We start from the raw sequence: 22,319 nt of genomic DNA, 5'->3' as shown, positions 1-22,319 counted from the left end.
AACGAAGGCAGGAAGAATGTGAAGCAACTGTGTTGAAATCCTTGAACTAAATTGGAATCAGCGGCGCTGCAGCCTCCTGTCTGGCCTTTATTAGCAAACTCAGAAATCCAGAGGCGACTCAGGACAATCAGTATTCTCACCAGTAACATCTTCCTGTTTATACTGTGATGCTTCTAGCAGCTGGAAATGAAGCTGCAGGTAGCTTCTCATCCTCTCGACAGCTCATTAAATATTTACCTGCAGCTTTCACACAAACATATCCCATCCCAGGACTTCAAAACCAGGGGAAATATATACGCCAGAGGAGGGGGATTTGTTCGGATTTGTCCCGTTTAGCAGGAACCGTGGGATATCTGGCAGAAAAAGGTTCAATCCGTCCATCTCAGTAACGAGTCGTGATTCAAATAAAAGCAGGAACATTTTTATTCATTTGTAAGACCGTCAATACAAAACACCACCGACATGGACTATAAAAAGTTACTATTTGAGCATTTACAGAGCACAGATTGGCATTTGTTTCAAACATGAACACCAATACGAAGATAAATACAAAAAAGCACTTTCAAATCAAAGCACATTTGAACATCCAGGAAAGATGAAAGAAAAGCAGAAACAGTCGAGTCCTTTTGAATTACCCTCTGGTTTCGTTTCACTGCAGCGCTGCTTCACCAAAGTATTCACACCTTTGATTTTCATTTCACGTTTTTCATGTTACAAACTTCAATGTGTTTACTGGAATTTTTGTGATAGACCAAGAAAGCAAAACAAAATAGTACATGGGAGCAGAGTGGGAAGAAAATGAAACATGCATGTCAGCCTCCCGAGTCAAAACACTGACAGGAGAGACGGCTCACAACTCTGAGCTTTCTCTCTACCACATTTACGCACAGACAGGATGAATTTCTGACACAAGTTGTTTTTTGGCAAATTGGCCGGAAAGGATTTTTCTTTCCACAGCTTTTCAATTTGATTTAGGTCTGGACTTTGATTACACCATTTTAAAACAGAAATGCACACAGGTGGACTCTTCCTATCTGAGCCAGTGACTTCTATAGATTGGTGGTAGGGGCCACAGAGGAAATTAGGGTTGGATTCAAATGCAGAGTTCCTATTATAAATTACTTTGTTTTAATCGATCACTTAAAATTCCAGTAAAAACACTGAGGTGGGGAAATGTGGGACTGTTCAGGGGTGTGAATACTTTAGCAGCTCTCAGTATTGACTTTGAACTTGGTCGTCTTCCACAGCAAACATTTGGCCATCTTTGGTTATAAAAAGATGGTCTAGTCTGCACTTTGGTGGTAGAGGGATCGGTGTCTGAAGTGGTGTCAAGACTGAAAGGAGGGAGTTCTGCTGGGACGGCTCAGAACTGAAGTTAGGCCATGTGTCAAGACTGGTGTCAGGAGCGGTGTTGGAGCGGTGTTGGACTGGTGCAGGGACTGGTGCAGGGACCTCTGTTGGGACTGGTCAGACCTGAAGTTGGGCCATGTGTCTAGGTGTCAAGAGCGGTGTTGGATGGGTTCCAGGTGTTGTTACTGGTCTTGGGACTAATGTTGGGTCTGGTATTAAGATTAGTGTTGGAAGGCTGTAGAGCAGGGGTGTCAAGCTCCAGTCCTCAAGGGCCGCTGTCCTGCAGGTTTTAGATGTGCCACAGGTACAAAACACTGGAATGAAATGGCTTAATTACCTCCTCCTTGTGTAGACCAGTTCTCCAAAGCCTTGCTAATGACCTAATTATTCTATTCAGGTGTGGTGCAGCGGAGGCACATCTAAAAGTTGCAGGACAGCGGCCCTTGAGGACTGCAGTTTGACACCCCTGCTGTAGAGACTGGTGTTTGGACTGGTATTGGTCTGGTGTTTGGACTGGTATTGGTCTGGTGTTTGGACTGGTATTGGTCTGGTGTTTGGACTGGTATTGGTCTGGTGTTTGGACTGGTATTGGTCTGGTGTTTGGACTGGTATTGGTCTGGTGTTTGGACTGGTATTGGTCTGGTGTTTGGACTGGTATTGGTCTGGTGTTTGGACTGGTAATAGGTCTGGAGTTTGAGGTGGTGCTGGGTCTGATATCAAGACTGGTGCAGATATTTCTGCTGGGACTAGTGGTCGGAGCAGTCAGGACCAAAGTTGGGACATTTGTCAAGATTGTGTCGAGTGGAGTTGGACGGGTCCGGTCCTGGTGTGGAGACTTCTGCTGGTGTTGGAGCAGGTACAACCAGTTAGGACTGAAGTTGGGCCTGGTTCCAGGATGGCTATCTGGACTGTTATGAGGACTGGTGTTGGAATGGACGGTGGGCAGGTTTTGGGAAAGGTCTGAACTAGTTTCAGGAGTGGTGTTTTGGGTTTTGGGTTCTAGTTTCAGGACAGATTGGGTCAGGCACCGTTATGAGCACCGGACTGGTGTTGGTTCAGGTCATGACGACACCACATGTTCAGACATTGAGGTTTTTCACCTCCAGAAACAGCTGTGTGAGTGAGGTTGAGTTCTGTACATTCTTTTGTTGTTGTTGACCTCTGGTCCAGTACATTGCTTATTAAAATACAGAAACTATAAAAAATATCTTTTCACTAGTTCAGCATGACATTATATTTTGAATATATTCAGAAATAATTTAATACAAAGATAAATAGATAATCTGTGTGAAGATTAGAAACTTTCATAAAAGCATTTTCAGTCGTTGGGGAGTGGCTGCTGTATAAATGCTGAATTGTTGGAGCGCCGCTGTCCGACCCTGATCATCAGTGGACTGGGTGAGAGTCCGAGAGTGTGCATGTGGTTGGGCGAGGTTGTTGCCTCCTCCGCCTTCCTCACCTGTGCCAGTCTTCAGATTTGTTAGCACTCGTTTTTACTGCAGGTGGCCTGCCGCTCGATCTGCCACGTGCCCTCCTCATACGTGCAGTAGCAGATTGTGCAGTCATCAATCTTCACCTCTCGCCCGGCTGGTATCACCTCTGTGTCCGCATAGCAGTTGGGCCCTGTGGGTGGTACAGAGAAACACAGAAACCAGTGAAAAAGGAATAGCTTTTGAATTGTGCTAGAAAATGAAATCTCCAATGGACTCAGCATATTTTTCATCTGTTTCTTTTGTGTTGCTGGCACCGTGTCACATTATCGAGGTCAGACTCTTAATCAGGACACTGAAAATGCATGAATATCCTGAGCTCCTGTGGTTTAATATGCAGCAGGAAGTGAGCTGGGGTTGAAGTAAATGAGCATAAATGTAATGAGTTGTGAACTAACGTGTTTTTACTTAAGCTCTGCATATGAAAATGGAAAAATACTTCTACTTTCAGGTGCTGGAGTCACTTTAAAGGTTTTCCATCTGTGCTTTCTGCTTTACGACCAACCAAGGACACAGTACAATGTTTGAAAAAGAGGTGTAAGGACAGATCACACAATTTAAAGTCACTCTTTGTGTCGCTTGAAGGATGCCGATCAGTTTGAAATCCTGCAAGCTCAAAGAATTTTATCAGCCTTGATGCAGGTGAAGTAGGACATAAAAGCATCCTATAAATTGTTCGGGTGAAAGAATCTGTTTCTGTTACTTCTTTTTATTCTGTAAACCAGCCAAAACACATTAAAGGATCAGGAAATCTGGCCTGCCATTAACACAGTGAATATTTGACTTCATTGTTACTCGTTTCTCTTCGGTAATGCAGGAATCTCATTTTTATGTTGGGCTTTCAATTATTTGAAAAGTTTATAAAAGAACAGATGGGTCACAACTATACAGGTAGACTGAAATATGTGCATAAACTCCCGGTGGTGTTTGAGTAAAAATCTCTTAGCAAGTTTTATTTTCAACAAATACACCCATTTTGTGCAACGTAACAATACCACTGCAAAAAGCCCCACAGCCTGCTGCTACCACCACCATGAATGACATGTTACTGTGTTTTATTCTCTGAAGAATTTAGTAAATATTTATGTCATTCACACAATGGCCGCTGGAAATGGCACTAGCTCCTTCTGGATCCTGCAAGGTCCAGGAGGTGTAGACAATGGACAGGTCTCAGTCTTAAGTCTCGTTTGATGATAAAACATTTTCAGTCTGAACCCTAAATGACTTGATTTTAGAGCATTTGTTTGGTTGCCACTCATTCGTTCCAAGTCTATTAAAACCTGATTCACTGTGGACAATCCTGGTTTCCCAACACATTAATATTCATGGTAGTTTTGAGCTTCTGTAGTTCCTGGGTGACTCGTGAACATTTAAATAATTAAGGTGTGAAAACATCTTGGGGTGTTTTCACCTGATAGTCCAGTAGGTTGCTCCATTTTCAGCTGCTGCGGTTCGCTTTCACACTAAGCCAACCCAGATCGAGGTTTGTATCCGGACCAGAGTTCACTTTTCTGGTCCACATCAGAGTTTGATTACTTGTTCACATTCTTAGAATCTAAAGTTGTTTAGAAATGACTCCAAAAGTAGGACCCCTCTTATTCAATATTTACTTATTCAGTATTCAGCATCTATGCACCACAAATCTGGAACAAACTTCCTGAAAACTGTAAAACAGCTGAAACACTGACTTCCTTTAAATCTCAACTAAAAACCCACTTGTTTAGAGTTTTATTTTAAACGTAATCAATTACAAATTTATTGACGGAATCTGACTTGATGTTCTGTTTTGATTGTTGATTCTATGTTTCATTGTGTTTCTGTGTTTGATTTGATGTAAAGCACTTTGAAATGCCTTGCTGCTGAAATGTGCTATACAAATAAAATTTGATTGAATTTGATTGAAAAGACTTTTATAAATCTTAAATCTCCACAGAGTACTTTGGATTTTCTCATTGCTCTGAATGACCACATATGGAAATCCATTCCTGCCAGCCATTCCTTGTTAAATCACTAAAGCTTGTTGATTAATCCACTCAGGAAAAAACGACTCTTCAAATAAATCATTAATAACCTCAAATTAACATTCATTGCCATGCAGGCGATGAGTGTTTGTAAACTAACTGGAAGCGAATATCTTTGCCAGAGAGGCTTTGAATGCTTCTGTTTAGTAAAAAAAAAAAAAAAAAAAGACCCTTGCATTTATTAACAGAGAGCAATATTCCATGCACAATATTATTTAGCATAAATAACATGCAGCCTTTTCTCATCACTTTAACATCCAGTGGGTAATAAACAAATAACATGAGTTTCTTTATATCGCAGTGAAACAGCCAATGTCGCGTTCTGCTGCACGCTCTGTGAATTCAGTGCAGAACAGGTTATTGGTAAAAATATTTCTGAGGAGAAGAAGCCAGAGAAACGCTCCGTGTTTTTCTGACAGACGTAAAGGCTCTTCAAGAAGACATTTTATGAGAAAGAAGATTTCTGTTTGACAGCATGTGTTTAGGTTTCTCATGCCTCTACCAGATGATATCCTCCAGAAAACACAAACTTACATCAGCCACATTTTAAACAATCACACTGACAGAGATTTGCGTTTAGAGAAAACAAAAGATATGAGCCTGCAGGGACAAAGAGGAGCCTTCATGTTCAGTTTGCTCCAATTTGTTGCTAAACTAGTCACAAATTAAAGCCGATAAGCAATTGTAGAAAATATCATGCCGTTTTCTTTTGGGAACACATAACTTGCTAATTGCTCTAAGGTTTCTAACCGTTTTCTACGTAACAAGAGAGTGAGAATTTCTTCCCACAATGTAAAGTCCAGAGGAGTCCATTGTGCTTCCACAGAAAGCATTAAAGACATTGTTATGCCTTTTGTTGGAAGAGCCAATCATTTTAAATTCAGCAGATTTAAAAACTTCCCTTTGGAATAGATTCATATTCAGTAAAATAATCTTGTTATAACCAAAGTACGGCCTCTTTCTGTTCAGTTTCACATATCAGAATATGAAAACCACCTTGTGAAACAGCGAGTCATTAAAAGGAAAGTTAATCTAGACAATTAAATAATCCTCCATAGCTGTGAAAAAACTGACTAAAAACAGTAGTCGTGACATTTTGCTACTCTGGAGCAAACAGCTCTGTGTTCACACAACACTAAAGTGTAGAGACATCAGCAAGGACTTAAGAGAAGCAATTCCCGCCAGTTGCCAGCGATTTCAAAACTATTCACCCAGCCATTATCTACACCTGCTTATCCTTGCAGGTTCTCTGGGGGGCTGGCACTTATCGCTTGCAGTCATTTGGCAGGAGGCGAGGGACGCCCTGGACAGGCCTGCAGTCCATCACAGGGCAACACAGAGACACAAGACAGGCAAGCATGCACACTCACACCCCAGGACAGTTCAGAGAGACCAATTAACCAAACAGTCAGGCTGTTTTCACACCTGATAGTCCAAATGGGAACCAAAGCTGCAACATTTGTTCCATTTTCAGTTGCTGTGGTTCTCTTTCTCTGTCAAACCAACCAAACACCTTCCCTTTAGAAAACCTATTTCCCTCCTCACCTGCAGGGGCGCTGCACCAAGAACCACTGAAGGAAATGACATGAAAACGTCTGAAGAAGACACCACAAGCCATTTCCCCTGCTAACGCCAGGCTAGCGGGTTTGTCTTGGTTGTATTTACCCAGAATGCCCTGCGCCGTAGTCTGCTTCCTATTTTTGGAGCGATTTCCAGTCCACTTGGCGTTCACATATGTAGCCAAGCAGTATCAGAGTTCAATTCAGCTGAACAGAGATTGTAGGCAAAGCAGAGTTCAGGTCGGAGTTTGACACCTTTGTAAACTAACTGGACTTTCTAGGAAAACAAACTTGACTTCAATTAAAACGGACTAAACAGAGCTGGTATGAATGCACCTTTAGCCGGTATATGGGAGGAAACCAGAGGACCTGGATAGAAGCCACACATGCACAAAGAGAGCATGCAAACTCTATGAAGTAAAACACCAACAGTAATGCCATCTGTACCACTGTGCAACTTGATATCAAAACTATTTAAAGTTAAATGTGAGGTGAAATGTCTGACAAGTCATTCCACAAACAGAAAACATTGTAAAAGTTTCCTGTTTTTGTGCATATGGAGTGTAAACACAAAGCCATTAGCAGTGCCCTTAAAGCAAATCATTCTGAGGAGAAACATGATCTAAGGATGAAAACTTCAACACAGGTTCACTCCGAGATCAGACTGTGCAATGTTTCTAGAAACTGCAAAAAAATCCAGAAATCTATCAGCCTCCAGAAGCTGCAGCTATTGTTCAATTTAATGACAAAACCTATTAGGAAAGGTAAGCAGGAGAAAACTTCTCTCTGAAATGAATATGGCAGCTTGACTTATATTTGACTTCTAGGTAAAAGTAGAGATGTTTGGCCACAACGTGCTGTCTGGAGAAAAACAAGCAATCATATCAGCACATAGTCTGGATAACAAGAAGCACAGAGGGTGACAGCTGATTATCCAGACTTGTGCAGACTCAGGACTTCGGCACCTTGCAGTCAGAAAGTCAACCATTAACTCTTAATGCTGTGGATGAGGCCGAGCCGAGCTGAGCAGAAACCTCGGTGAGCTGACACAACCATGTTGTGAGAGACTGAAGATGCTGTGTTTAGCTTCTCACTCACAGCTTTTCCATTTTGGCTTCATCTTTGTTTGAGAAACAACAACAGTGTGGGCCGGATGCTGGAGCACATCCCAGACCATCACTGGGCGAGAGGTTGACTCTGCTGAAGTAGATTTCTATCAAATCCATCATTAATGTGTCGATGTGGGCTGGAAAATAAGGCAATATGAACCCAGACACATATTTCTGACTTCCAGAAACAACACACTCTAGATGAGAGACATGAGTCTAATAATTAGGATCTTCAGTTGCTGTATTCGTTTTACTTTCAGACATCAGATCTCTTGATGAGTTCTGTGATGTTTTTTCATAAAATTCAAGATATACATCAAAAATGAGGCTAAATGCAACAGGCTGGATGCGCTGCCCTGTTTTATTTATCTGTTCCAGTGGAAAATGGGCTCTCGCATGTGAGCGTTCATCGATTGCTTCTCATAATAGCGTCCTGGTTAGAGGAATATGACAGGAGGAACAGTGGAAACATCAGATCCAAGGTTTGGGAGCTGCTGGAGTCGGTGCACGTTTCACACAGCAGCTGCTTTTCTGCTAAGCGATGCTGAGCAAGTCTAACATGCAGGAATCTTTCCACTGGGGTCCTCTTAAAGACAAAATTTATCACGTTTCCCTACTCTCTTAATTAATCATCCCTCGGCCTTGAATCTGCCTAGAATAGATTTTCCATTGGCCTTCATTACCATGCCCTTCAAACTGCTGAATGACCATTCACGGTTTATGCAGTGGAGCGTATTTACAGGCGAAGTCTGAGATCCCGGCAGGGGAAGAGATCCATCTGGGATTTACAGAGATTACGTTGAATTCTCAAGGACCATTTATCCCGTCCTCTTTCTGGGATTCAAACGTTTAACTCCAGCATTTTTTTACCGACTGCCAGCTCTGGCTTTGGTAGTGAGATTGCACATTAGAGGTTTTCAATTACTCATTGTTCCACAGCAGTAAAGCACAAATCTTGCTGAGGGCGGATTCTATCCTCCAATGACCTAAAGGTTGGAAAGCGCATAAGAAAAAGTCAAATTAAGGAGTGTTGCGCAGCGCTTTAATAAAGTTCTGAAGTGGAGCCCAGGGGACTGTTTTTTCCTTTTCCTATATTGCAGGAAATTGGCTCTTGCTAATTGAAGTTTTGATGTGAAGAAGCTGCTTCTAAGAACAGAGCTCAGTATGTGGCCAAGACAAATGCAAAACAACAAAACTATGACTGGAGCAAAGCCTTTAGAGCTGCTTTTGCCCCTTTACAACTGAATATACTATTGGATCTTATTGGGATTTCATGACAGACAGAAAAGCATCATTAAGTCAAAGGGAAATGATGCAAATTTCTGTGTAACTAAAACAGTTTTACATCCAGTTTCTTGAATGAACACTTTGTAAAACCATTTTTTTATTTAAAATTACAGCTGTGAGTCTCCATATGTAAAGATGCGAAAGATTCCCAACTGGAGTGTAGACTTTGACTGGACTATTGATCCTATTGTGTTTTATTTAGTCTCTGCTGAACATTAAGTGTGATTAACCCTGAAACAAAATCAAGAGGCGATGTAATACAAAGACCATTAATACAGAGCAGCAATGTGATTAAAACGAGGCAGAGACAAAGAGAGGTTCAATCACCACAACAGGAAGAAGTCAACCTGCTCCACTGATTCCTCCCAACGTTTCTTTCCGTAACCAATCACTGGATTTTTGTTGTATAAAATGTGAGTGCATTGTCTGATTGCTGCTTTTTCTTTGGAAAATGTTTTTACCTTAGTGCAGCAAGTGGACAGGAAGAAAGTCCTTATGCCACCAAATCCTGAATCCCTCAACAGAGAGAAGTAGTTTTCCAGTTTTTAGTTTCATCAACTCAACAACTCTGATCAGCTTCTCTTTCTCTGCTGAAGAAAATCTCAGTGTGAGGACGGCAGAAACACCTGAAGTACTGAGAAACCAGCGAGTTTCAGCTGTTGGTCTTCATCAACGTCATTACAAAAAATCAGTTTGCCGTCAAACAGATGGAAAATACTGAAGCTAAAATGCTTTAATACTCGAGGCCCCCTCTAAAAATGAAAAACTGGCTATTTTAATGCATCAAATACCAAATGTACCTTAATATGCATTAATATGAACAGTGGAAACCGTCTTATAACTAGTGCAGAAGGTAACATCTACAGTCTTCCTTATGTCTGCTCTGTGGGTTCAGCCAATCAGAACCAAAGAAAATAAATAGCATTCCTGGATTGGCAGCTTTCCAGATGTCAGTCAGTAGCTTTTCATCAAGTTATCTCAGCTTCCCAAGCTGCATTTTCATTGGCATATTTTAAATATGCTCTCCGAACACAAGCTGGTGTGACCACTAAATACATCTAACTTGGTTTATGTATTTTTCAGTGATGTTTTCATTATGCATACATGCATATGCTGTTTGTTGTTGGTTTCTTGGTTTTGTTTTCTCTCTTTCTGCAGGTGTAGAGGCACATTTCTGGGTTGTTGACTCGAGTTCCTTCTTTCTCTCGTCTACTCTCGTCTCTTTCCCTTTACACCTTTTCTCCACTGTCTTTTCTCCTTTCTTTTCCATCTCCATGTCCATTAAAATTGAAATAAGCCTAAATAAATTTCTAATAAAGTTTCATATACATCAAATTGAGCATCATAGAAAAATCCATAAATACTGAGCAACTGGCTGAACTGTAAACCAGGACTAACAGATCTCTGTCCCCTCTTCATGCACATTGTTTCCCACAGCATGATTCTACCACCACCGAGCTCTGAGACGCTGAAAGCTCAGAATATTGTTCTATAACTTAACCTTCATCGTTCTCTCTGACCTTTCTACTGGGTTGCTTGGTCTTCATGAAGCTGTTTGTTCTCTAACAAACCTCTGAAAGCCTCACAGAACATCTTGATTTGTAATAAATTTGAATTGTTCATGTGAACTAGTGAGGGGATGAATAACAAAGATAATTGGATACACTGGATTTTATTTAGGGGTACTGGAGTAAAAGGCTGTTCCACTTTCTAAAATGTTTCTTTCTGTGAAATAAAAGGAAAAGCATGTATAATTTCCCAACTACTTCCCAATAATGTGCTAATTCTGGTTCTATACAACATATTCTAGCGCACACACACACACCTACACACACACCTACACACCCACACACACACACAAAACAGTATTTTCTAAAGTTGCTAAATTGGGACAAAAATGTCTTTTTTGTATGACAGTTTGTGAGATTTGCAGTTTTTCGTAAACTAATTGCGTAACGTTCAGAGCCAGAGGCTTGGAAGAAAAGTGCTAATAAATCGTCTATTATCTCTGGAGTCGCCCAGCAAAATATCAACACAGCGTGAATTGCTTTCGCAGAACAGGCATGGCATAACAATGGCTATTTCCCTTAGAGTAACAGGGTCTTCAGCCACTCTTGTTGTATAATTAAAGTGCTGATAAATGGGGAGTCTTCCAGCTGCAGCCGGAGCGTTTCATTGGCCGACACAAGGCGCGCACCGGCCACATCAATCAGCCTGAGCAGTCTGCCGCAGGCCGTCAAAACGCCAGCCCCGACGCATCTATAAGTCTTCAAATGAATGTGAGCGCGGCTTATCTGAATAACAACTCATCCAGTGGACAGGCTGGCTGTCGCTACTGATTCATCATCATTAGCTGGGTTTGGCACAAGAAATGATGCTCAGGTCAAGGATGTGTTAGGAGAGAGAAAAATAATCTTGTAATCCTGCAGGATAAATACAAAGTTTATTCCAGAACTTTGGCTGCAGGAATCATTTAAGTTAATTAATGCATGGATCTGACATCACTGTTCTTACTCTGTCGCCCTATTATTCTGCTCCTTTCACGCCCACCTTTATGTCATCGCTACATTAATATGAGATTGCCCATCTCTACATGACGCTCCTGCAGGAAAAGACATTCACAAGTGCAGAAAGATCTTTTCAGCAGCACCTGAGGAGGCTGAGACCAGCGGGCAGTGTGTGTGTGTGTGTGTGTGTGTGTGTGTGTGTGTGTGTGTGTGTGTGTGTGTGTGTGTGTGAGTGTGTGTGTACGACCCAACCTGTCGCTACAATGTGTTAGAAAGGAGTAAAGATAGCCATGGCTTCCACCTGATCCTTTAAGTCCTGCAGATCTGCTTTAGCAGGTATAAATGAGCAGAAAGCTCTCATTGTAATGGATTTCTTGTGTACATTTGCAAAATAAATGCGGAATTAAAATGCTTCGCACAGACAGGTGGTGGAGGAATTTGCAACAAAGTGATTTCCCCAGAGGAGGCTCTGTGCCCTACGTCGACTGTAAGGTTTTCTGGAGGTGCCACCTCATGCGTTTGTTTGCATATGTTATGAGTTATGGTGTCTGTGAAGATATTTGAAGCTGAACTCATGCACTGCGCTCCAATAAAGCCACCGTTCAGAGACGCAGCAGCAGGCAGGCCACGGCAGGGCCGTCCATGCAAGAGACCGTCCTTCACACTCACTTAAAAAAAGCCACAGCTAAAAATGGTCTAACAAGCCTGAAAATAAATTCCTCTTCTGAAGCAGTGGTTTAATCCCAGACTATAAAAATTTGAACACTTGAATTTATTCAATGAGAAAAATATTAAGAAAACGTTTTTTTTTTTTTAATCCCTGGAGGAACAATTACTGCCACCCTGTTGTTAATATTCGTTCAGTCGCCCTTTTACCAGTAAGAAAGCTTTTGTCCTGGAAAGCAGGTTGAGTTCCAAAACATTTCACAAGGTTGGAGCGTAGAGAGAGACAGATCTTTGACTATTCCTCACTGTGCAATTTGAGTTCAGACTCCTCTCTTGTGCTCAGCTTTTTTTTTTGTCTCAGGACTGAGATGTCCATGGGAGATGGTTGATTTTGTGTTTGGAGACCCATTTCTGTCTTGGTTTAGCAGCAAAGTGAAGCTCAGTATTCACAGGGTTAGCGCTCATAGAAAGAAGTGAACTGCTAAATCTGAAAATACTCTAAAAAAGCTTAAATATGCCTATTTTAATCGTTCCGGCACAAAATATACCTCAATATGCATTAACACAAACTGGAAACCATCTTAGCACAACTAAAGAAGCTAACATCTACGGTCTGCCTCTGGAGTGTTCAGCCAATCAGCACCAAGTAAAATAAAAGGAGCCCACAGATTGGCTGTTTTGAAAACATCAGCTAATACCGTGTCAAGTAGCAGTGAGAGATATTTCACCTTTCCAAGTTGCTTTTTCTTTCAAATATTTTTATGTGCTACAGAAGATTTTCTGCAACTATTTTGGAGTTTTGTCCCAGAAACAATCAGTAAATATTTGAATCCACCATTAGGTGGACCTAATGAAGGATCTAATTTAAGGTTTCTGAATTTAAGGCCACCGGATTTTTAATCAAAACTTCCTGATATCACAGAGCTTGTGACGCAATACACAACTCAAGGCTTTTGAAAGAGAAATGGGTCAAAAGCATCAGATTGAACTTTATATTGTGGATGAAATGCTTCTTAATATTTATTTACTCTGTTTACTAAGCTCAGTCTTGAGGTTCTGGTTGATTTGACTTTAGTGTTTTTAGAGACTTTTGCTCTTAATTCTCATTGTGTTTTGTTGTTTTTATTGTTTTCATTTGTTCTTTCCATATTTTGGATGTTCATTGATTTGTATCTGTACAGCTCTTTGTCACAGCTACTGTTGTTTTGAAGTGCTTTATAAATGAAATGATCGTAGTTTATATTTGTGATTGCAGAACAGAAACCTTTTGTTTTCTATCTGCTCTCCTAAACTAACTTTAAAGCCTGTAGACGGTAACAAAAGATGTTTGGACATTTTATTCCAACTCTCTCTCTTCTTTAACAAGTCATTGATTTAAAGGAACTCAGTGTTTCAACAGTTTTGCAGTTTTCAAGAAGCTTGTTTCAGATTAGTGAAGTTTAAAACTTGAATATTTTTTCTCCATGTTTGAACCAGAAGACCTGAGAGGTCTTAAAGATTGAGACACATTTTAGTTTGATATTCAATTTTAAAATGATATTTCCCCATTGTTAATTGTTTTTATTTGGTTTTACTATAGCTTTTAATTCATTTGTATAAAATCATATAACTGTTAGCCTCTAAAGTGACATTGCTGCACAAAGCAAATGGATACAGATTTGATTTATTACCACATGGGAGTGGAACAAATAAAAAATTTTTATGGGGTGAAAAGGTCAGATTTGGGTCGTTCAGACCACCATGAACTTAACCAAACTCAATGCAACATCTTTGATTTGACATGTGATATTTCTCTGTGTGATTTATTTTTATTTTTTGGTAAATTAAAAAGGTGCTCAAACTAAAGGTTGGATAATTCAGCATGAAATTATGTAAACAAAGGCAAAATCTTTATTATGTTTTACAAGAGGCACCAATATCTCTGATCTTAAAAGTCAGAAACTTTACAGTAGCTGTGTTTTTTAAGATCTGCTTTCTTGTATGTTTTAATCTTGTCTTTCTTCTGTACTTTGAAAAATGTGTTTTTGAAGTCACATTAATGCTATCATTCAAATGAAAATTGTGAAAAATAACATTTAACAAGCAGACCAAAGCTTGGAGCCATTCACTGAGCCCTGCAGGAATATAATGGTAAAGACATAATGTGAATATTACCTTCATTAGTGTGACCTTTCAGTGCTGTAATCAAAATTTCAATGTCCAGGGAGAGAAAATGGCCTTTCAATCACACAAAAGTAGCAGTCTAATGAAAGGACTACATAAAAAGGAGAAAAATAAGAAAAAAGCTCCCTGCATTCTCTTAAAAATGATCCAGATTTTCTAAAAGAAAGTTAAATCAGCCCATATTTCAATTATAGAAGTTAATTTAGGTATAACAGACAGCTTTGCTTCCTTTTCCTTTTGTTTAAACCTGTCATTATTTGTGTTGTTTAGCAATTAAAAACATGAAATGCAGGTTAAAACATGCAACTGATTCAACTGTACAGTCTCTAATTTCTTATTTTTAAATCGCATGCTTCTACTTGCTTGTAATTTGCTTTTGATTCACCTGGATTTCCACAATGTGAGACAATGAAGTGTATCTATTCTATTCTATTCTATTGTGAAGCATTTAGGCTTTCTGCTCTCCTCCATCTCCATTAATGTTATAAAAAGTGGTCCACCTACAAATAGTATATTGCAGTTTCACAGAGTGTAAAGACATTTGAATCACTGAAATGCTGAGTTGAACTGAAAACGGTAGGAGTTCATGCAAAATGCTCCAATGTTTTTATTTCTTTTTAATTTACACACATGCAAGCTGAAAACCTGGATATTCTGCTGAAGTTGGTGTTTACTATAAGACCTGCATCCTGTTTCAACTAAACCTTTTCAAAGTACATCTTGTCATTTACCCAGTTTTCCAAAAATAATCCAGGATTTTGATGAATAAAAAAAAAATCCTTGGCAACAATCTGATCTGGATTTAAACTGTTTTACTTAGTTATGTAGCTACTAATATTTTGGAAATCAATTACACTTTGGTTCTGATTTCATCCAGTATTTTCCTCTTACACTCCAGGTTGTTGCTTTTGGGTTTAGTGGGAGAGATCCAACAGGTTCCTTGGATATTTTGTTGGATAAAATCTGTGGATTTGTCGGCTACACCTCCATAATCTTATCTTCCAGCTACATCACATGTAGGTGCTCTGCTGGATTGAGATATGGTGACTCTGGAGGTTTCTGGAGAACATGGAGTTAAAGGAACACTGATTTCCCTGTTTGTTAACCATTTCTATCCAACCTAAATGTATACTATGAAAACTTTAGATCAAATCTTAATTTCTTAGTGAAACCAAAGCTTTATTCTTATTTTTCTGCCAACATCCAGTCTTGAAGCTGCTGGCCACAGTCCAGGTAGGACGCATGTCCTATTTCCTGGGTGGAAGTGGAGCTGCATTCAGTCCAGGTCTTATTAACCCTCAAACTCTAACTGGGTTTTTTTTCCCTCCATCTCCTGATAAACCAGCAGGAAAACTGGTGATCTGGCAATCCATCAAAGAGAAAAATCGAATCAAAAAACATTTAAATATGTGCACTTTTTTCTTTATAGCTTCAGTCCTTTTAACTATTTATTCCCATTTCTATCTTGGATGTTATTTCTGACATAGAGCAAGTATTTTTCCACTTTGAAGTGAAAATGGGAGGGAGTTAACAGCCAGACAACTAAAATGATTAAAATGAGTGTTAATCAGGTTGATCAATAATTAGCTGTTTTTTATTTATTGAGTTTGTGGTCAAAATAATCCAATGTAAAATGTGCAGCTTTAGCATAAAGAGACATTTCAAATAAAGTGTCAGAAAAGTAACTGTAGACTAACTTCTAGATTCACACAATTATTTATGATCTTACCATAAAGCTGCTACATTAACATGAATTAAAGATTATTACGTGGAGAAAAGACAGACTTGGACAATTGCATTGTGTTTTTGTGTCTGATTTGATGTAAAGCACTTTGAAATGCTTTGCTGCTGAAATGTGCTATACAAATAAAGTTTGATTGATTGATCCCTCATTGATTTCCAAATATAAATTATTTTTGAGACAAAACTGATTAAATAAATGAGACTTGTTGATCCCTGTCTGCCTCAGAGCGATGATGCTGGTCAGAACTGGAGCAGAAATTGCAACAGTGGCAAGAATAGAGTGTTTTCAGTTGGGTTTTGTCAACAGTAAAATTAAATAAAAGCCTTGAAAAGCTTTTAAATTCCAAGATAGTGTGCAGGTTTTGTTGCTGAATCTAATTAATTCGCATTAATAAATAATTCACTGTAAAATTCTTTACTGAAATGAACTAAAACACTGAAATTTGAGCAGAAGACTTTGCAATTATTATTTTAGTTTTTGATGGACACAAAGCAAGATGAAATTATTCAGTGTAATATTTTGTATTTTTTCAGTGTTTTATAAAATGCACCACAAAGCCCTATGAATTAATGGCTCCATGGTTTATCTGATGAGACTGTAAAACTTGACTGTGAAATGCATAGGGCATTAAAAAGAGCAGAATGTAATTTTTAAAAAGGAGTAGTTGTTAAAAAGCCGATTTGCCAGGTCGATCATCATGGCTGAATAACGACACGTCTAATCCTTCCAGTTTGGTTGTTTGTCTTTTGTTTCCACGTCATTTACAGCCAGAAGGCCCAGTCATTTAAATAAAACGGCTGTCATCATAATTTGGCCAGGCCATAGCTACGCTTAGCAACAGTAACTAAGGGTTATGGAGCACGTTTTTAAATTTCCTGACAGAAACTTAACTCATTTCGCCAACTGTGTGATGAGAATATAACGAAGAATCCTCTAAATGAATACCCAGACACATTTCACATCTATATACACAATTTCTATTTGACATGTGTGTTTTAATGTGTTTCTTTATAAAATAAAACCTGCCAAATCTTGAAAGGCGGTCCATCAATCGTCCCTCTCCTCTTTTACACGAGCCTCAGTTCCTGTTGGCAGCACGGCTCATGCCGTTCCGTCTCAAGTGATTTTGGCTCCAGTTCAGACTGTTTATCACGTCCCTTCTAGATTAGTGTTGACCCTAATGTCTGAGTCTCCAAGAGCACCATTTGTTTCCTCATCCGTTGCCAAGGCGATGCCCTGCGAGAGCAAAGGACGGGAAGTATAACTTTGCAGCAGAGGTGCAGACAACAGAGACTTCTTTAGCATTGATTTTCCTTCCCTGAGCATTCCTCAAAAGCACATGCAACACTTCCATGTCTTCACCTACATGTAGAAAACAACTCGTCCATTACAGCTGCATCAGGAGGGGAAGGGAAAAAAAACGTCAATACGCACAGGACCATCTTTTTCCTTCTTCACTCTCGCTGCCCAGAAGTTCTGTGCAGGAATCAATATTGTTAAATGAAACTTTATAGCAGTGAGCGAGTCATAGTCGAAAACTTTTAGAGGGTATGAAACCATTTAATTGCAATGTGTTCCAGTGCTTGAAGATAATGAGTAAAAAATGATGAGAACCTGCCTCCATTCACAGCTGTTCTTTGATATTCATGAACAACTGTCTGGGGTGGATGTTAGCGATACCTCTTACTTTCATCTTCCTCCCCCGGCTCTTCCCAGAGTGTCTCCTCGCATGCAAGTAATACATCAGAGGCAGGGCACACCGACATAAGCATTGATTTTGCATGCCTGAAAAGGCCAAGATAATGCCCGTGCATAATTGATGAGCTTATCAAGCATTCAAATACTTCATTGAGATTTATATCAACAGTGTGGAAAATGGTAACGAGTAATGGTACAAATCTAGATGGATTACTTGCTAGACGTATTTATTTCTCTCCAAATTAACTTTTTTCTGTGCTTTTTCTGTCCACAAGCTTCCTCTTTGATGCCACTGCACATCTGGAAGACTATTTAATTACTTTCCATTAGCAAGCTGAGCTTTGATGTGACACACTGGAGGCTTCGGAGATCCTCGGAGGTCTCAACATCTGCCTGCGTCCAAACAACATCTGCAGACAAGGCAAACACCAGAACCTGAAGCGACCTCCAATTACTGGGTTGAGAGTATTTCATCACTTCTGCACGGCTCATGCTGAATGCTGTGTGATCAAAGATGGAGGCTGACAGTCAGTGGCCCTCGATGTTTAAATCTGAGATGTCTGGCAGAGAAGCAGCATGAATTAAAAACAAGATTGATGTGGATTGGAGTCGAGGGCTGGTGTCGTTTAGACTGATGTCTCAATCACTTCATTGGGTGGAAGCTAATTATTTCATCTTTTAACTGTTCGCCTTATGGTCCAGACTCTTGTGTTAAATAAAATGCAAATGTAATCTTGTGGCAATTAAGTCTTTCCTGGAAACATATCTTTGTTTTTTTTTCTTCCAGGATGTGGCAGAAAAATGTCACCAGTGGCAGGCTGAGTGGAGGACTGGAGGAGAAAAGGGACCAATCGGGAGTTTTCCTGCAGCTGTTCGTCTTTGAGAGTGACATTTATTATCTCACTCTCAAAACATGGATCAGACATGAACATTCCCAACTGAGCAAATGAATAACTCAACCAGGGGATCACAAAACAATGACGTCTGGATCTCTGCAAGCCATGAGTACATCAGGGAGGTCCTACTGAATAATATGGAGGAGAAACCGGACAAAAATCACATCCATGGGAAACTTCAGGGGTCAAAACCAGTGAAACATTTTATACTGATGGAACAGGAAAGGAACATTTTTGGGGAGACGTACATCATAAAATAAATGTAAAAAGATCTTTGCAGAGAACTGATTCTTTGACAGGACTTGTCAAAGAAAAACACAATTTCTGGTTGTCTAACCTGAGTTATGCCACCAGGAAAATAATCCAAATCAAACCAGCAGATCTGACTCACAAAACACAAAATGAAGGTTTGGGAGTGGTCTAATCAAAGTCTGGATATAAATTGGGTTGCGATAGCATCACGTGGCATTAAACGAGTTGTTAATGCTTGAAACCCCGTCAGTGTAGTTTAATTAAACTAATTCTGTAAAGAATGGTCCAAATTTTCTCCACACAATCACCACCATTCATGGCAAACAGTTAGCAGGTCTGAAACTGGAACAATCAGTCAACAGGTTGAAGGGGAAATTCTTCTCACAAAGGACCAGATTTAATTGGATAAACCTTTTCTCCCTTGTGAATAAAATAAACATTTAAAACTAGTTTTTGTATTTACTCCAGTCATCAACGTCTGACACTAAAAATTATTTGATCTGAAAGGCTTAGGTGTGACAAAAAGAAAGTAAAAACAGAAGAAATTTTTACGAGGGTAAAAGTTTTTCACATCGCTTTACTAACACACACACACACGCACACCGCTACGCAAACACACACACACACACACACACACTGAGGAAGGTGAGCAGCAAAGCACAAACTGGCCCTTGCAAAGATTGTCTAGTTGATTGAGGTGAGTGTTTACACCTCCTGGTTACAGCATGATAAGCCTGCCGAGCGTTTCTGTGAAATCACAGCCAAAGAAATCTCCTGTCTGATACGAAGTTGTGAAAAAACACACTGATGCGTATTCTCACATCATATCCTAATCAACACTTGAAGCGTTGGTACTGACAACTGCAAATAATATGTGAAAACACCAGCAGGAGACTGAATTAATCTGAAGAAACACTAAATGACTGGAGTAATCCTAAAAATGCATTAAAAAAAATCTCACCTACTGCTGATTTGTAAAAAACATGGCAGATTTACTAAATCACAAATGAGTCATTAATGCTGCCAGAGGCTATTTCTGCTTTTTCTCTTTCTGCATTTCTGAAGATTAGACTTAAAACACGGAGGTTTGAAGAGGCTGCACAACAATGCACAAAACCATTTTTATTTGTTTTAGTTGAATATGTGAAGGAAATGAAATAAAATTGGAAAAGGAAATAACCTGAACATGAAACATTTGGTTTCCAGGCAGAAACTAAATAACAGAGAAATGCACAAACAGCACATCTCTCAGTAACACATTTTCACCTTATGGTATAAAGAAATGTAACTGAAAAACATATTTAAACAGATTTGAATCCTGAAGTGAAGCCTGTCTTAAAAACCTGCAACCCTAACCGGCCGGGTTGGACCAGCAGGAATCCAATAAATTCACCAACCAGCTGGAGAGACTCATATGGTTTCTTATTCTTTTACACCAATCAGTCAATTAATAAAGTTCATTGGTACAGCACATTTCAGCAACCAGGCAATTCTTTACATCATAAAAACACAAAAATTAAAAGTCATAAAAACATCAGATAGTCGCCAATTTGAGAAACTAGAAACAATTAACATTTTTTATCTGTATTAGTTCACATTTAGATTTAACTTTTGTCATTTTATTTGTCCGTATCATGAAACTATTTAAACTCTGTTCTGGTTTTTGTGTGTCATCCTGTTGAAAACCTTCTGCAGCCGTCTCTGGGCAACACACACTTTAAATTTAACCACTATTCAAAAGTTGATAGCAAATTTGTGTCAAAGTGACCTGCAACAAATCTCAAAATGTTTTGTGGTTTTATAAGAGATTCTGATCTGAAAGCACAAACCATTCTTACTCGTCCTGCTGAAGGTGCTTCTGCATTCCTCTCTCCTGACCCAAAACGCTCACAAGAGTCCCGGTCCTCACACCAGACCCTCTCAGCTGCAATCAGTCAATATTTATAAAACCTTCTGAAAAGTTGCTGCATCCAGTAAAAATATTCTGGCACTAACAGCATTTTGGAGCAGCTCTACATTAGTTCTCATTTGCTCTTTTTCTAGACTTTTATTTATTTAGTTGTGTTGTTGCTTCTTCTTTTTTTAATAATTATTCCCTACTGTTTTAGTTTTCTGTGCAGCTGGAAGGTTTTTGTTATTTTCTACTTTTAGAAAGATAGAGGGATTCATGTGTGAGTAAATATGATCACTCAGAGCTCTGTTTTTATTCTAAAAATATGAATAATAAAAATCATTTGATAAATAAATACAATAAAGTTTATTTTATGAGTCTGTCTACAGACTTAGCTGGACTTCCATAATAGGTTTTAGAAAAATACACAGGAAAGATTCTGTTACTTTGACTTTGATGTTGCTTTATGATAAACAAAGGGAAGATATAATAACTTATTCTTTCCACTGGCAGGAATATAAATATTATTTATAAATTTTATATGTGTTTAGGATTCTAGGATTGTGATTTTCTTTTTCATTATTTTTGACTTTTGTATGGAAAAGTTCAATAATGACTGAATATAAATAAGCTTGTGATGCATCATGGTGGCGACAAGGCAGAGTTTTTCCATGCAGGAGAAGCTGATTAGCATCTCAAAGATCAAGAACACCTGAACTGGTTGAAAATGAGGATTCATGGACGCTGAGCAGAACCAAAAAGCAGAAAGAGAAGGAAGAAGTTCAAACTATCTCTTCCATTCATCGTAGCACCAGATCCCCTACTCCAACGTCTCTCAGAGATTTAAAGAGGAGCAGCAAAAACAAAGGAGCTGGATTAGCAGAGCTTTCCAACAACTGATGACGTCGTCCAGGACTTCGTCTCTGCTGCCTGGAAATTGAGCAGCAAGTCATGACAGTCAGACGCCTTGAAGATACTCTAACATGATTTACAACATTTAATTTCTCTTTACAATGAAGAAAGTTTTTTTGTAACCCAGAAACAGAATAATTTAGGAAACCTTTCTGCTGTGAAGCATCATCAACAACTCATGGAAAGAAGTGATGTTTCACCAAACGGCTCAATAAAACAGCAGTTTAGTAGTTTAATGTAACGTAGTGAGGGAGACATGGCGACAATATTTCACTCCACCGTGTCAAACAACTGTTCAGAGCGATAAGCATCATTACTGTTTATGGTCTCAGCTGCTGGTATTCCTATCGTGTGGTAAAGTTTTCCAACAAAATGGCAGTTGTTGCAACTTTCATGATGTATTATTTCCTTCAATGCCACTCTGCAGCTGCAGACTGTGGAGTCTGCAGCTGCAGCGTTAGGAGATCTTCCTGCAGAATCCTCAAGAAATGTGGAAAACCCAACACCTAACATCTGAAATCGTTTATGATAATTATGTGCAATAATCTTTGGGCATTAAGCCTAAACTTCCATTAGGGAAATCAGTCAAAGCAACACAAGATCATTATACTGAGTATTAGTGGCCTCAGACTAATCCAACGATGACATCCGAATCAGTTCTAACACCAACGTTAACTTTTATACACACTAAATTTAAATAAATCAGTGCCATGTAAAGAACATATTGTGATTGGCACCAAGCCGGATAAGATCCGGCTGAATAAAGCTTTGCTC

The 22,319-nt window shown here is 39.3% G+C and overlaps 1 protein-coding gene across 1 annotated transcript in view; it reads right to left on the bottom strand.

The window, feature by feature from the left end:
- Positions 1-1,827: 1,827 nt before the first annotated feature.
- vwc2 (von Willebrand factor C domain containing 2) overlaps positions 1,828-22,319 on the bottom strand; it is a 47,208-nt gene continuing 26,716 nt past the window's right edge. Inside the window, exon 4 of the mRNA XM_044136713.1 lies at positions 1,828-2,973. Within this exon, the coding sequence (XP_043992648.1) occupies positions 2,831-2,973 (143 nt within the window). The 3' untranslated portion in view covers positions 1,828-2,830. The remainder of the gene's footprint in view (positions 2,974-22,319) is intronic.

Source organism: Gambusia affinis, linkage group LG13, assembly GCF_019740435.1.
Source record: "Gambusia affinis linkage group LG13, SWU_Gaff_1.0, whole genome shotgun sequence".
Taxonomy (NCBI): Eukaryota; Metazoa; Chordata; class Actinopteri; order Cyprinodontiformes; family Poeciliidae; genus Gambusia; species Gambusia affinis.
The sequence above is the reverse complement of the archived record's forward strand: the minus strand, read 5'-3'. Positions and strand labels throughout refer to the sequence as shown.